This window comes from Carassius auratus, chromosome 50, assembly GCF_003368295.1.
Source record: "Carassius auratus strain Wakin chromosome 50, ASM336829v1, whole genome shotgun sequence".
In the NCBI taxonomy this organism is placed as follows: Eukaryota; Metazoa; Chordata; class Actinopteri; order Cypriniformes; family Cyprinidae; genus Carassius; species Carassius auratus.
In genome coordinates, this window is record NC_039292.1 from 12,087,687 (window position 1) to 12,102,995 (window position 15,309).

A 15,309-nucleotide genomic window follows, 5' to 3' on the forward strand; every position below is an offset into this window, starting at 1 on the left:
GCAAGTGTCAATTTTGGTTTCAAGTGTGTGTGTGTGTGTGTGTGTGGTTTCTGTGGGACTTCCCATCTGGTCCACAAAACCGCTGCATGTCCCTTGTATGCCTTAACTATGAAAGAAAGGACTATACAGAGCTATGCTCCCTGTGTGCTTATTATTGTGTGTATGTGTGCACTGAGTGAGAAGATATTGTGGAGCTCATTCACAAGTCTATTATCTTCTTTTGAAGTATTCCTGGCTCTGGTGAGATACTATCAGACAGACACATCTCACTTTATTCTCGACTCTCAATCGCTTCGGCTGGACTGTCTGACTGTGGTTCCTGGGCTATTTATAATGGTGTCTATTTCGTCTGAGTTTCTGAATTTTCTTTTTTTTTTAGTTTGTTACTTGATTTTAAAGTACTTTGTCAAGCAGAAGTGCCACAGAATGATCAGGGTCAGAACTATCTGTACTGATGCATTATAAGAATCTGATACAAATGAGAAATGCGAAATCCTTGTTAGATATCTGATCTTTATTGTAAGTCTGATGTCTCTTGCAAGTCTGCTTTCTGTTAAGAGTCAATTCTCTTGTATGAATCTGATCTCAGTTATATGTCTGAATGGTTACAAATCAAATGTTTGGTTCAAATCTGATCTCTGTTACAAGTCAGATCTCTGCTCTGAATCTGATATCTGTTGCAGATCTCATCTAAGTCTGATCTGTTAGGAGTCAAATGTCTAGTATCAGTCTGATCTCTGATATGAGTGAAAACTCTTGTACAATCCTGATCTCTATTATAAGTCTGATCTCAGTTCCGAATTGCATCTCTTTTACGAATGAAATCACTGGTACAAATTAGAGCTGCAACTAACGATTATTTTTTCTGTCGACTAATCCAACGATTATTTTTTCGATTAGTCGACTAATCTAACGATTATTTCTATTACAATAAATAATCTAATGTTCTTTTTTTAATTAGCTAATGCATCCTTTGTATAACTTTGCAAAAAAAATATATATAAGTACAACTTCTAATATAATATTTCAACCTTTATTCATTTTCAACCAATGTGGTTGAAGTTTTTACAGTATAAAATAATAAAGAGGCAAAGAAAATGATTTTACTATGGTAAATATGAGTTTATGATAGCGTTTATAATTAAACCACAGTAGCCATAAATTTACAGTTGTCTGAGATGTCATGAAATGTTCTTTAGCATCACAAACCATAAAATGTAGTCAGGGTTCTGCTATGGTTTAGCATTGGTTTACAGAAATTCACGCACGTCGACGTATTTTTGTAGTCGACGTAATCGATGACATCAAGTCGTTGCAGCACTAGTACAAATTTAATGTCAGTTACAAGTCAAATGTCTGCTCTGGATCTGATTTCTGTTGCAAATCTGATCTTTCATTTGAGTTTGATCTGTTACGGGTCAAATTTCTGGTGTAATCTAATCACATTTGTGAGTCTGATGTCTGGTACAAGTCAAATCTCTAATATGATTCTAATCTCAGAAGTCAGATCTCTGCTCTGAATCCGATTCTTTGAGTCTGATCCCTTAGGAGTCAAAACTTTGGTAATAATCTGATCTTTTGCTAGTGTGATCTCTGGTATGAATCAAATCTTGCATACAAATCTGACCTCAGCCACTAGTTTGATCTCAGTTCCAAACAAATCTCTGGAAGCCAGTAACAAGTCTGATCTCTGCTCTTAGTCTGATGTCTTATGAGTCAAATCTCTAGTATGAATCTGATCTCAGTTGCAAGTCACTTATCTACTTCTTGTAGCTTGATGCTGGTCTCTACTGATATCTTACTTGGTTAGTGAAAACACTATCCTAATTTAGAAATATTCTGCTTGATCTCAGTCTCTCTATAACCACTTTTCCTGATTTTTAAAACTGGAGGTTTTCTCTTGTGCAAAGATTACATTTCATAGCTGTGATATTTGGTAGAGGTTGAGTGAGCTTAGGCTAAATACCCAGTTGGCAGTAGATTCTTTTCCTCTGCTCAGTATTTAAAGGGCAGTGCTGTTCTTCTAATCTAATAACTACATTACAGACGTCTCTTGGCAGTAAGAAGCTCATATTGTAAGCCTACACAAAGCTCTGATCTCTCTCTCTTATCTTCAGTGGCAGGCACATTTCATTAATCAGTGCTGGAGTTGAACTGAAGTGCAAATCATTTGCGTTCACATTTACTTCTGTTCTCGTTAATCCAGATTAAACCATGTTTTGATGTAGTTGTGTGTGGACCTCATAAAGAATGAACGGGTGTTGGTAGTTTCAGAGAAACGGACAGATTGTTTCTTTCGGTTTCTACAGGTGTGCTAGTGGGCACTCCCATTCAAGCAGCAGTCACGATGGTGGCCCTGTCGCTGAAGATTTGCGTGCGACAGTGCAATGTGGTCAAGACGATGCAGTTTGAGCCCTCAACTCCGGTTTACGACGCCTGCCGGATTATTAGAGAGCGAGTTCCAGAGGCCCAAAGTGGACAAGGTAAGACTTCCAAAATATTCCTCTAGGCTTCCCGGCATTTTACACACTTCCATGTGACTACAACCCCCCACCCGCCCCACCATTTTTGAAGGCAAAAATATTGGCAACACTGTTGCTTTGTGATGCTATCATGCTATCAAAACATTTCTGTTTGTCTGAGCATCACAACCAGGAACACTGGCTCAACCAGTAGTATGAATTTGGGGGCATGGCTACCCTTTTGTTCAACCAATGGCAGATGGGGGATTGTTCGGGAAGTTTTTTTTACAGTTCTGTGTGCATATATTAAAACTTAAAATTGCATTCTTTACTTTTTATCTGGCCTTGATGACATCATCTGAAGAATTTAAGTGAATAAGGTCAATTTTGGATTCATATTGACTCATTAGCACATTTTGTGAAATAATTTCTGAGGAAAACTCTAGAATTGCTTCGAACGGATTTAGATATGGGACAGCCTATTAGAGAAACTGAGAATTCTACGCTTTTTGCAGCTGATAGTTTTATCAAAGTATTGCTGAAACACACTAGGGCCAGGGTGAACATTTATGTTTGGTTTAAATTTAGTAAAAATCTGCAGAGCTTGACAGAAGTTTAGGTTTGGCTTAAATCTTTATACCAGCTCCTTCACATCATTAGATGGTTCTGTATCCATCATGTCAAAAGTGTTTCGCTATGTGCAACCTCAGCTGATGGCCGGTTCTGCTTGAGAGTGAGTCCGATGGATAAGAGCTCTCTCTCTTTCCATCTCCACTCACAAAGTCAAGCATTAAAGCTCTCTTGTTCAATGGAGCTTGCGAAATGGACTTGTAACAGCTCAACAGGAGTCATCACATGGGATGAGTCTGCAGCGCCGCTACTCTGTGTACATTCATTATACGGCAAGCTACAGTTATATGACTGTTGTCCCGTGTGATGCACATGATTGCTTCCCACGATGGCCAAAATGAATTGGGCTAATTTTATAAATGTCAGTTTGTTTCTTTTAGGATCAAAGACAAATGGCTTTGTGGTTTAATGAGGAGTCTGATATTTATTACGAACATTTGTAGACCGGATTGATCTCTTTGATTTACTGTCTGCTTCCATGGGGTGAGTTTTAATTATGTAAAATTATTGTAGCATCCGATTACGGACTCTTCCTGTCCGATGATGACCCCAGGAAAGGAATCTGGTTGGAATCAGGGCGGACCCTTGATTACTACATGCTGCGGAATGGGGTAAATCACATTATTTGACTTGTATGTATTCTCTTCAGACTTTTGTATTTCCATTGTGATTCTAAGCTTAATTTCAGCAATTGTTTCCATCATGTACAGGACGTCCTGGAGTACAAGAAAAAACAGAGACCTCAGAAGATCAAAATGCTGGATGGTACAATCAAAACCATAATGGTGGATGACTCCAAAACAGTAGGGGAGCTGTTGGTCACCATCTGCAGTAGGATAGGTGGGTCCTTCTTTTATCCTGTCAAGTTTGGTAGAAATATTGGGCTTGCAAAGTACCAGCTGCAAAAATTATTATTATTATTTTTATTTATTTATTTATTTTGGATAAATGCAGTGTACAGTAACTTAACTTCTTAACTTGAAGAGATAGTTCACCCCCCAAAAAATTAATTATCCAATGATTCTCAACCTCAAGCCATCCTAGGTGTAAATGACTTTCTTCTTTTAGGCAAATACAATTGGAGTTAAATTAAAGGGATAGTTCACCCAAAAATGAAAATTTGATGTTTATCTGCTTACCCCCAGGGCATCCAAGATGTACGTGACTTTTTTCTTCAGTACAACACAAATTATGATTTTTAGTTTCAGTTGCTGCAGTCTCTCAGTTGTACAATGCATGGCAAATGGTAACAGAATCTATGAGAGTAAAAAAAAACATGGACAGACAAATCCAAATGAAACCCCGCGGCTTGTGATGATACATTGATTTGCAGAGAGACACAACGATCGGTCTGTGCAAGAAACTGAACAGTATTTATATAGTTTTTTTTTACCTCTGATTCACGCAATGTCCAAACTATTTGAACTCAAGCATGAAAGGCATTCTTCTTGCATTATGGCAGATTGCAGACTTATATGTGGATTACTGCCACCTATCTCTCAAGTGGACCATTGACACTCTATGTATAATCTCAGTTAGGAGTGTCAATGGTGCACTTGACAGATAGGTGGCAGTAATGCACTTATAAGTCTACGATCCGCTATAATGCAAGAAGAAGAAGAAGAATGCCTCACCGCTTGCTGCTGTGAAGCTCGCAAACGGTTCAGACATTAAGTGAATCAGAGACAAAAAAACTATATAAATACAGTTTTTTGCACATCAATGTATAGTCACGAGCCACACGGTTTATTATGGATTTGCCCGTGCATGTTTTTTTTTCTCTCATAAATTCTGTTAATATTTGCCTTGCATTGTAGGGCTGAGAGACTGCATGACTGAAGCTAAAAATCATAATTTGCATTCTACTGAAGAAACAAAGTCACCTACATCTTGGATGCCCTGGTGGAAAGCAGACAGATCTCATTTTCATTTTTCGGTAAACTATACTTTTAAACAAGGTCCTGGCTCGTCCAAACTTTATAATGTCAGTGAATGCATGTTGAGATTTTGAAGTCCAATAAAGTGCATCCATCCATCATAAAAAGTGCTCAACATGGCTCCAGGGGGGTTAATAATGGCCTTCTGATGCGAACCGATGCATTTGTGCGAGGAAAAATATCCATATTTAAAAGTTTATAAACAATAAATCTCTTGCTTCCATTAACTGTCCTACACGCCTTCACGAGAGTGGCGTTCCAGCAGAAGTGTATATATTATTTGTGTATATACATTTTCTGTATTTTCACATTTAGATAATTTAAACATATAAAAATGAATATAGAGTACTGTACATTTTTCATACTGTAACATTGACGTTGTGATGCCTAAATTCACTTGTAATACTTCAACTGATTAATTTTAGTTTTAGTGTTTGTAATTGAGACAAAATGGCAAATAATTTTAATATTTGTCATTTATTGGTATCTGCCATATTTATAAAACACTATAATCCAATATGTAATATTGTAATACACCACTAGTAGCAAGTAAACAAAATCTATTTTATTTTGTTCTCATTATGTCCAGTGTTGGATATATAACTCTTAAACATCACATGAAAAATATGACTTTACATGGTCCTTTTCTGTTTAAATGGCCAGTTTAATCGGCAATGTTGCTGGATAGGGATTAGCCTCCTCATTCCCTTATATTTTCATTTCTTTTCATTTTTCTGAACAATATACAATTCTGTACAATTTCCAATTCCTATTGGCTGAATGATATTTATTTAGATTCCCAAAAAACCTATGCTGGAGAGATTGAAAGACAGACAGATACAGAGTGCTGATTATCTCGTTCTCCACAGGAATCACTAATTATGAGGAGTACTCACTCATCCAAGAGCAGGTGGAGGAGAAGCGTGAGGATGGAATGGGAACGCTGAAGAAAGACCGAACCCTCCTGCGAGACGAGAGGAAGATGGAGAAGCTGAAAGCCAAACTCCACACAGATGATGATTGTGAGACTCTGGGCAACTGTGAAAATAAAACACTAGCAAACAAAACGCCCCGCCAGATTTACACACACTGAGGCTTAAAGAAACTTTACACAGTCAAATTTTAATGATTTTATAACCGGTGTCATAGACCCCCTTAGTATATGCTCACTGGATTTGAAGTGTGTTGTTTTTACACATGATTAAAAAAAATGTGTTTGGATGTTAACCCTAACATGAACGAATGTTTCATTCATAGTGAACTGGCTGGACCACAGTCGGACGTTTCGGGAGCAGGGTGTAGAGGAGAGCGAGATACTACTACTACGAAGGAAATTCTTTTATTCTGACCAGAATGTAGACTCTCGTGATCCTGTCCAGCTCAACCTGCTCTTCGTACAGGTAAAAGATTGTTTTTGGTCACTTTTTTTGCTATTTTTTTTTTATTTCAGACCATATCTTGACTAGATGTTTTCATCAAAATGCAAAATACGTCACAACAAGATCACAGCCAATCAGACCATATTTGAGTTATATGGAACATGTTTTTTGCCCAATGATATTTCACTGTGGATGGAGCTACTAGTCATGACTTAACAAATAGAAACCAAGCAGTTTAGAACAGAATAAATTCACCCTAAAAATAAATGATTCAGGGGACCTGTTATCACAGCTTAAATAAATTTGTGGTTGCAAGTTAAACATTGTAATTTAGTAAATTAATCAAACCTAAAGTTGAAAACATTATTTTGTTGAGTTCAGTTGACATAATCATTTTTGATTTTGATCATTACATTAAATTAATATTGTGCTTAATTTTTTAAAAGTTGCAGTAACTCTATATAACTTTTTTTCTTGAAAAAAGATCATATAAATTGGTTCCAGGCTGAAAGATCCATTAGTTACAAAAATTCTACTTCAATCTTACAAATTAAGTTCTTCTAACTCAATGTAGTTTCTCAACATAATTTCATGACAAGTTGGCACAAAATTTATGAAACTGTTGCATTATTATTTTATTTAAAAAAATTTTGAGCTAACACATTATTTTTAGATAATAGAATAGAATAGAATAGAATAGAATAGAATAGAATAGAATAGAATAGAAAGGGTTCTCATTGGCTAATGAATTTTAGAGTGACAGATTCTTGACCTGGAAGTACTTCACCCTGATGCCATGCATAATTATTGATAATTATGTTTTCAGCTATCTAACAGTTATAATTTTCCTTGATTTGTCGTCATTCTCTTTTACTGACGCTCTGTCCGTCCTCTATCAGTCTGTTTGGCTGGTTTAACTGTATTGCACCAATTTGCCAAAACCTCTTCGTCGCCACCTGCTCTAACTATTAATTAATTTCTCAGAGCCACTATTGCACAGACATTTAGGTGTTGTCTACAAGCAGTGAAATAGTGACATAGCTCTTATGAATGAATTATTGGTTAGCTGTGAAGGCAGTGTGCATTATCTTCACAGTTGCTGATTTGTCAATTGCGTTTTCCTCAGCTGTAGGCAGTATGGATTACTTTTCCTTCAAATCTCCTCCTAATTTTTATATATATATATATATATATATATATATATATATATATATATATATATATATATATATATATATAAATATATATATATATAGAATATTGCATTGTTTTTTCAGATTGCAATGAATTTGAAATGCCAGAAAGCATAGCCAATCAAAAAAGGGTCTGTGCAGTAATTTGTACCAATGAGGTATGATTGGGGGCGGAGCTAAACAGCATGATGCAACACATTTTGATGGTTAGTTTAACACAATAAAAATAAACAGCGCAATTATTGAAGCACCAGTTGTTAGGGTTTTTTTTATGCATTTTTTTTTACCACTTGTTAAAATAAAATGTAAATAAGCACAAGTGATAAATATTTTTCAAGGAAACTATGGGATTAGTTTTTTTATATTTTATTGCATCATCCATAGTTTGCATGTTTTTACACCTTGTTCTCTTTAGGCACTTTTTGGGTATTTTATAGTGTTTTCAAATAACTTGTTGTGCTCGGTGCTAGCTGTTAGTCACTTATAGATGCAATCTTTGAAATGGCACACAATCCCGTTGTTATCAAATTCAGTTTAAGTAGTTTATCCTTCGGTTATTCCTCTTTTGTCTGCAACAAGATATGGTGTAGCTGTGCATTTTGGTTGGAAATTCCCAACTAAATGATGGACGCAGGGTTGCCAAATTGGGCTACTTTAACAATGTTGCCGCGGGTTGTTTTTCATATCTGCTGGTTGAAGCGACCTCAGTGACATGATATTTAGCCCCTGGAATGTGAATTTTACCAGGAGAACCCCACCAAAAATGTGTATTTAACTCTTGGAATGCGGTTTTTAAAGGTGAACACCTCGAAACACCAGAGGGCGTGTTGTCATGGAACAAAATTTGATTGGCTGATTATTCTGTCACTAATGCTCGTAACAAATCAGATTCGACGTCTTTGAACAAAAGGGAAGCACTATCTGTAGTGCTGGCCCTGTTTTTATACAGTCTGCTGGCCACATTTATGTAGGATATCCCAGTTCAACCTCAACGAAACTAATCATAGGCCATTTTGTGGACATTACACAAATGAAAATGATACCATAATAATAATAATATTAATAAAAACATTTTTTACATAATTTGATTTTTTTAGGGCAAGCACTGAATGTATGTGTGAACTTGGACCAATGAGGTTTAATTGTGGGCGGAGCTAACCAGCATGATGCAATGAAAACAATTGTGCTGAGAAAACGCGTTCATTTAGATGATTCGTTTAGCACAGTAAAAATAATTATCACAATTAATGAAAAACTTTTTTTTCACTTCCTGAAGCTAATGTCTGTTCATGACTTCTTGTAGCTAGCATTAAAACACAGAAAAATAAAATTAAAGAGACACTATTGAAAATATTATTATTATTATTATTTTATTATTGCGTCACACTTTTATACTTCGTCCTAATAAGGCACTTTTCGAGTTAGAGTATGGCATAGTTTTTTATTCATTTATTTTTTTCAGATCACAAACATGAAAAAATCACTTTTGATCATTTGATCGGGCAAACCAGAGCAAACTCCGCAAAAATAATAGGGCTGGGATAATTTTAATGGTTCGCTTAATGCACTAAAAGTAATTATTGCAAGTCATAAGGACTAGTGTCACAAAACGGTCAGTGGGTTTGCATGCATACGTGTTATGTAAATGCGCGTGTGAGTAGTGCAGTGTTAATGTGTGTGTCTACTCAAGGAGCTCTGCACTAGTGCATAGTTTCCCTTGAGGCCGTGAGCTGTTGTAGCAGACGGAGCTTTCTGACCAGGCCTCTGGAGCACACAGCTTGCTGCAGATGCATTAGTGTCTGTCTGAGGATTTCATTCAGAGCAACTTTCCACTGACAAACACGCACATACTCTGTCATCTGCACTTAATAACTTATATGTTAGATGACGGATAAGCACTTTTTTTGCCAATATAAGGTCAGTGTATCCAGGTTTGAATGGAGAGCATGGAAAAGAAATGTCTGTATCCTTGTTATTAATTGTGTTTGCAAGTTATCAAGTTTCCACATACTGTACACCTAAAAATACACAAATTACTGTGGCAATTTCATGTTACTGTGGTAATTTTCTATGTCTCGTGGTATTATGCTATTGGTACAAAACCAAAAATCATTGTACAAGAATGATAACCTACATTCTACACTGTATTAGTGTGTTTTTAACCTTGGTACATGTCCAGATAATATGGTAATACCATGTTCATATTAGTTTACCATAGTAAAGTTTGTACTAGTGGTCGACCGATACATCGCCAAGGCCGATATATCGGTCGATATTTGTAATTTTTTTTTAATATCTGCATCAGCCGATAAGTTTTTCTGCTTGGCCGATGAGTTCAACTGTTATTTTGACGGTGCTGAGAGCGGTAGTGCCCACAGTGCTCATACTCTCTCTTGTTTGCTGTCGTCTTTAAAAAAATCTAACATGGATGGAAGTCTGTCTAATTATCAGATAGAAAGGTTAAACAAATAATTTAATGTATACAGAAAGTCTTATAACGATTGATTTTATATTAGGCCTATTAGTAATAGAAATTCACACCTTATAATACTTTCTCGTTTGCCGTCAGCATTAAGCAAGTACGCATTTATATAATTTAAACAAATCTTTGAATGACTATTGAACATTTAATTTCACCAACTTTGCAAACTTAGTCGAATCCAGCTGTGAGATCTTGTGAAGTGTGCATTTTTATCCAGCATGATCACGTGTTCTCTGCATGATGGTCAGTCAGTGTGAATTGAATGCTTTAAACTAAAAACCCGTGATTTCAAATAATACTGCGAGTTACCCTTGCTTTATTTGAAAAATATGATTCCCAGTGCACACAAACTTCCCAGAATACTGAGTGCCCTGTTGGTTACACTGATTACTTTCTTTTAAATGTATTTATTTGTGAAAAATACTGTCATCTAAAGTATAAGCATATTTCTTTTACTCATTTATTTTTTAATCCATTGTCAAATTATTTCAGCCTGGGAGACCAGGCATATACACCATAGTAAGATAATTACTATATTTATTTACCAAGTACTTTAAAGATTTACCATACCATTACCAATTACCACAATGTCCAAAAACATGGTATTTACATTTCTGCTTCAGATTTCCCAGGTATTACCCTGATACGTTCAAAAGCATGGTAATACTGTGGTACTTTATAATATTCTTGTGACTTGGTTCTGCCATGATACCAGGTCAAGAAAAATGGTATTAACATTGTACACAGTCTTAAACAAAAAACAAGGATATCATGGTATTTGTAAAAAAAAAAAAAAATGCATTAACGTGATGCTACTATTACTAAATTATTGTACACGGTATTTACACGTTGCTCAAAGGTATTTTAAACAATATCACTGAACTTTTTTGGTATTGATGGATACAGTGTGTTTTCTTTTTTATGTGTTCATGCTTTTGAATGCCACACATACAGTAGACTGTAACACTTCTTCTCCCTTTCCTCAGTCTCCCTCTGTCTCTCTCTTCCTCTGTAGTAAACACACACGCCCACGTGAAATTCTCTGACATTGTGCCACACACACCCACATACTTTGAAAAGCAGAATAGCGCAGCACACACACACACACACACACACACACACACACACACACACACACAGAGAGTGTTGCACACAGGAGTGTTTGGCAGGCTGAAGGGGATTTCTCTGCTCCGCACAGGGGGCGTGTCTGCGTCATATCTCAGTTTGTCATGATGTGTTCCCATAAACCCTCACTGACTGTATCTGCTACTTTTACCATGTTGATGTCATCTGGGAGTGATGCGAGATGATTGGTGGATGATTGGTTGCCCCTCACACACTTGTTTATGATGATGTAAAACTTCCATGACCTCACAATCTTGGCCAAGTGTACACTCTCACAAACAAGTGTGTGTACGTTTTTCACTTTTAATGACTTACTCACAAACTTGGATCTGCAAATAGGCGCCACTTGTTTTGTAGATGCTCACTTGGTGGCGGCGAGGATGACACTTAAACCTTTCAGCTTTTAAACTGAGTTATACTCCGGTGTATATCAGGAGACGCTTGAACAGATGGGCTGTCAGCTTTCATGGTGGCCTCAGGCTGTCTGTAATATTAGACTGCACTCAGTTTTATTGAAACATCTTAAAGGGATAGTTCCCCTAAAAAAAGATATTTCAGTCAGTATGTACCTGCCCCCATCGTGTTCCAATCCCATATGCTCTTATTTTATTCTTTGGAGCTCAAAAGTAGAATTTTTAAAGCATTATCTCCAAGAGCTTTTCCATGTAATAGGGATTCCTGACCGTTTTTTGGCTACCAAACTTCTTTGACATAAAATGTTTACTTAAGTACCCACTGTGATTTTTAAGTTAATATTTTAATATTCAATGACACATTTACATGTTTCAGTGTTCTCTGATGTTGGTCTTCTAACATAAAATGTTTCTTTCTTTTCTTTTTTTAGTTATTTATTTATTGTAATTGTAGATATTTAGATTTTATCTTTAACTTTTTTTTTATTATTAAATCAAAAACCAGTTTGGGAAACCCTGCTGTTCTTCCGTCGCGACATAGTTTTCAGTAACCGAATGCTTTTATTTATTTATTGGTTTGGTTTCTTAGAGTTTAGTTTGGTTTGTTTTGGTTTTATTTGGTTTGTTTTTGAACTTTTTGTACTTTTTTGGAACAAAAACGATGTAAAGCTTCTTTAAAATGTCTCCTTTTGTGTTCCACAAAAAAAAAAAAAAAGTACACCGTTTTGGAATGACAAGAGAATGAGTAAATAATTACCAAATTTGTATTTTTAGGTGGATTACTGCTTTGCCGCCTTTTGATCTCATGGGAATTTGTTTCTGTACTGGAAGAGAGAAACTAATGTTGGCCGTGAGATTGTGTCAGTACAATCCGAGCCAGTCCATTAAAGCATGCCTGCATAAATGACCATAAATCATGTGCTACAAATAGCATGCAACCACTTAAATAAGTCACGATGTCAAGATGAGAAGTCTTCCTTAAATCACAAAATCATTTTAACTCACGGCTACATGTCGCTACATGTTCTCCGATGCACGATCTCTGAACTACGCACAATATTTTGACATCTCCACACAGTGATTCTCTTAATCGGTGTTAATATACAGATCTATATGTTCTTTAAAGAAGTTGACGATCCTTCAAATGCTTTTTTTTTGTGCTAACAACTGCCTTAGGGCATGCACCGCATACTTTCTGTAACGTCTTTATTAGCACCCTCATTACATTCTGTAACATCTGCTCTTGTTTCCTGTCTCTGTTTCAGTCCAGAGATGACATTCTGAACGGATCCCACCCCGTGTCCTTTGATAAGGCCTGCGAGTTCGCTGGAATTCAGGCACAGATCCAATTCGGTCCCCACGTGGAGCACAAACACAAGCCAGGATTTTTAGAGTAAGACCACATGCCTTGTAGCTGCGGCATCATATGCAGCCTATTCAACACTGTCACTGTAACACACAGGCTCTCGCAGATGTTATCCGATTACGTTTTAGACTAGACCATTATTTGCAAGAATTCTGTACTGTCTGGAAACCTTAAGAGTTAATGTGGGAATTACGTTATGAAGATGTAAATCCTGCCAGGATGACCTCATGTGTTTTTCCCTGCTCTGAGGGAAAAATGTTTTGTGTAGTATGGGTGTAAACATGTGAAATGTGTTTGCAGCCTGAAGGAGTTCCTACCAAAAGAGTACATCAAACAGAGGGGGGCGGAGAAGAAAATTTTTCAGGTCAGCTTTCTGTCAGCTTTATTCAATCCGTTATTCTAGGAAAACATGCTATTAGGCACTATCCATGTCTAACATACAAAAAAACAGCCTGAGACTCCACTGTAAAAATTTACATTTTTCAGCACATGGTCAGTAAAATGAATGGCTTAACCTTTGAGTTAATATGGATTGCAGGAGGTCAAGCAGTTTTATTTTCTGTTCATTCTATGAGGTTTGGAATATTTTTATCCTATTATTAATATTGGAACTTGACTCTAAATGTACTACCTAAAATGTAGTTTCATACTCTGATTTGTGTTTCCCCCCTAATTTTAAACATCGAGTTCATATCAAACTTTAATTTTATGCAAACTTGTAATAGTTAAATTGAAATAAAATCTGCAATATATCAAACTTGGATTTTACACAAAATTATAAAAACTGAAATAAAATCTGAAATCTGAGTAACAGGGTTGAAAGTTATGCTTAAATTAATGGCTAGCTTGTCTGGAATCAAAGCTTGGATTGTAATTATTGATAAATCAGTAAAAACAATGTTTCTTTCATACAGTAACTTTGGTAACAGGGTTGAATGGTTGATTTGAAATCACAGTAAGCACAACAACAGTTTTTAAAACGGGAAGTGTAATAATATAATTTGAATATAATTTAAAAAAAATCTGTTATAATGTAAAAAATAAAATAAAATTAATAAAAAACTTTTGGTAAAAAAAAACAAAAACATTTAAACATTTGTTTTATTAGAATCAACTACAATTTTACCATTGGCAAAAAAAAAACAAAAAAACATTAAAACATTTGATGCTTTTAAAAGTAGCCACTTTCCATGCTAGAATACATTTTTCAGAATTTATTTAGCTTAAAGGAATAGTTCACCCAAAAATGAAAATTCTGTCATAATTTCCTCACCCTCATGTTGTTGCCATTGAAATCAATAGATGGAATAAATAAATACTATGGAAGTCAATGGCAACCACCAACTGTTTGATTACCAGCAATCTTAGAATATCTTCTTTCATGTTCAACATGAGAAAGCAACTCATACAGGTTTGGAACAACATGAGGGTGAGCAAATGATGACAGAATTTTCATTTTTGGGTGAACTGTCCCTTTAAGAAATTACTACTGTTTTCTGGTTTTGTTTATTTTGCTTAGAAGGCCTTCCTAGATAAAACATTCACTTATAAGGATCAAAACAGATGCTTATGTAGAGCTTTCCATTGCGAATTAAAACACGAACGCAAAGAGACTAAGTTGGCTTTTGGTTGTTGTTTCAAATCCCACAATGGCGGAGAAGTGTTCATGACTTAATATCCTCGCCAGGATCACAAAAGCTGCGGTGAGATGATGGAGATCGAGGCAAAAGTGAAGTATGTGAAGCTTGCCAGGTCCCTTCGTACATACGGAGTGTCATTTTTCCTGGTGAAGGTGAGTATTTTACAGTTCAAACTCTAAACTCTGATTCTGTTTGAAGTTTAAAAATGCAGATAAATGGTCACAAATGGTTGTGCATGTAGTCAGCTAATATCACACAACAGAAAAATTAATTATTGCCCTTGTATTATCTTGTGCTGTAAAAAAAGTTTTATCACCTTCAATTCGGACTGCAAGCTCACAAAATCAAGTAAAAAATATATATATTTTTTTACCATAGCAGCACTGCTGCTACTGTAAACCAGCAAAAAGAGTGTTTTGAAAGACTATTAAATAATTTATACTATCAGCAGTCTCAGAAAATATAGGCGCTTACAGATTCAAAGTAATGTGCAAAAGACTGTCTATGGGTGTTTCTTCAGTTTTCTTCAGAAGAGTTTTACTTTTTTTTTTTTTTTTATTAAGGTCACATTACATTTGTAAAGTTGTACTGAAAATTTTAATCATGTTTTCATTATTTATTTTTGCATAGATTTAATTATATTTTATACCCAGACTTTTAATTAAAAAAATATTATTATAAT

The 15,309-nt window shown here is 35.7% G+C and overlaps 1 protein-coding gene across 5 annotated transcripts in view; it reads left to right on the top strand.

Annotated features, from left to right (window-relative positions):
- Positions 1 to 15,309, top strand: part of LOC113067026 (talin-2-like) — a 149,442-nt gene that overhangs the window by 63,433 nt on the left and 70,700 nt on the right. For all 5 annotated transcript variants that reach the window (XM_026239207.1, XM_026239208.1, XM_026239204.1 and 2 more), the window contains exons 2-9: positions 2,310 to 2,483; positions 3,606 to 3,703; positions 3,803 to 3,932; positions 5,899 to 6,051; positions 6,287 to 6,429; positions 12,887 to 13,014; positions 13,288 to 13,351; positions 14,675 to 14,779. In XM_026239207.1, the coding sequence (XP_026094992.1) occupies positions 2,348 to 2,483; positions 3,606 to 3,703; positions 3,803 to 3,932; positions 5,899 to 6,051; positions 6,287 to 6,429; positions 12,887 to 13,014; positions 13,288 to 13,351; positions 14,675 to 14,779 (957 nt within the window). In that variant the 5' untranslated portion in view covers positions 2,310 to 2,347. The remainder of the gene's footprint in view (positions 1 to 2,309; positions 2,484 to 3,605; positions 3,704 to 3,802; positions 3,933 to 5,898; positions 6,052 to 6,286; positions 6,430 to 12,886; positions 13,015 to 13,287; positions 13,352 to 14,674; positions 14,780 to 15,309) is intronic.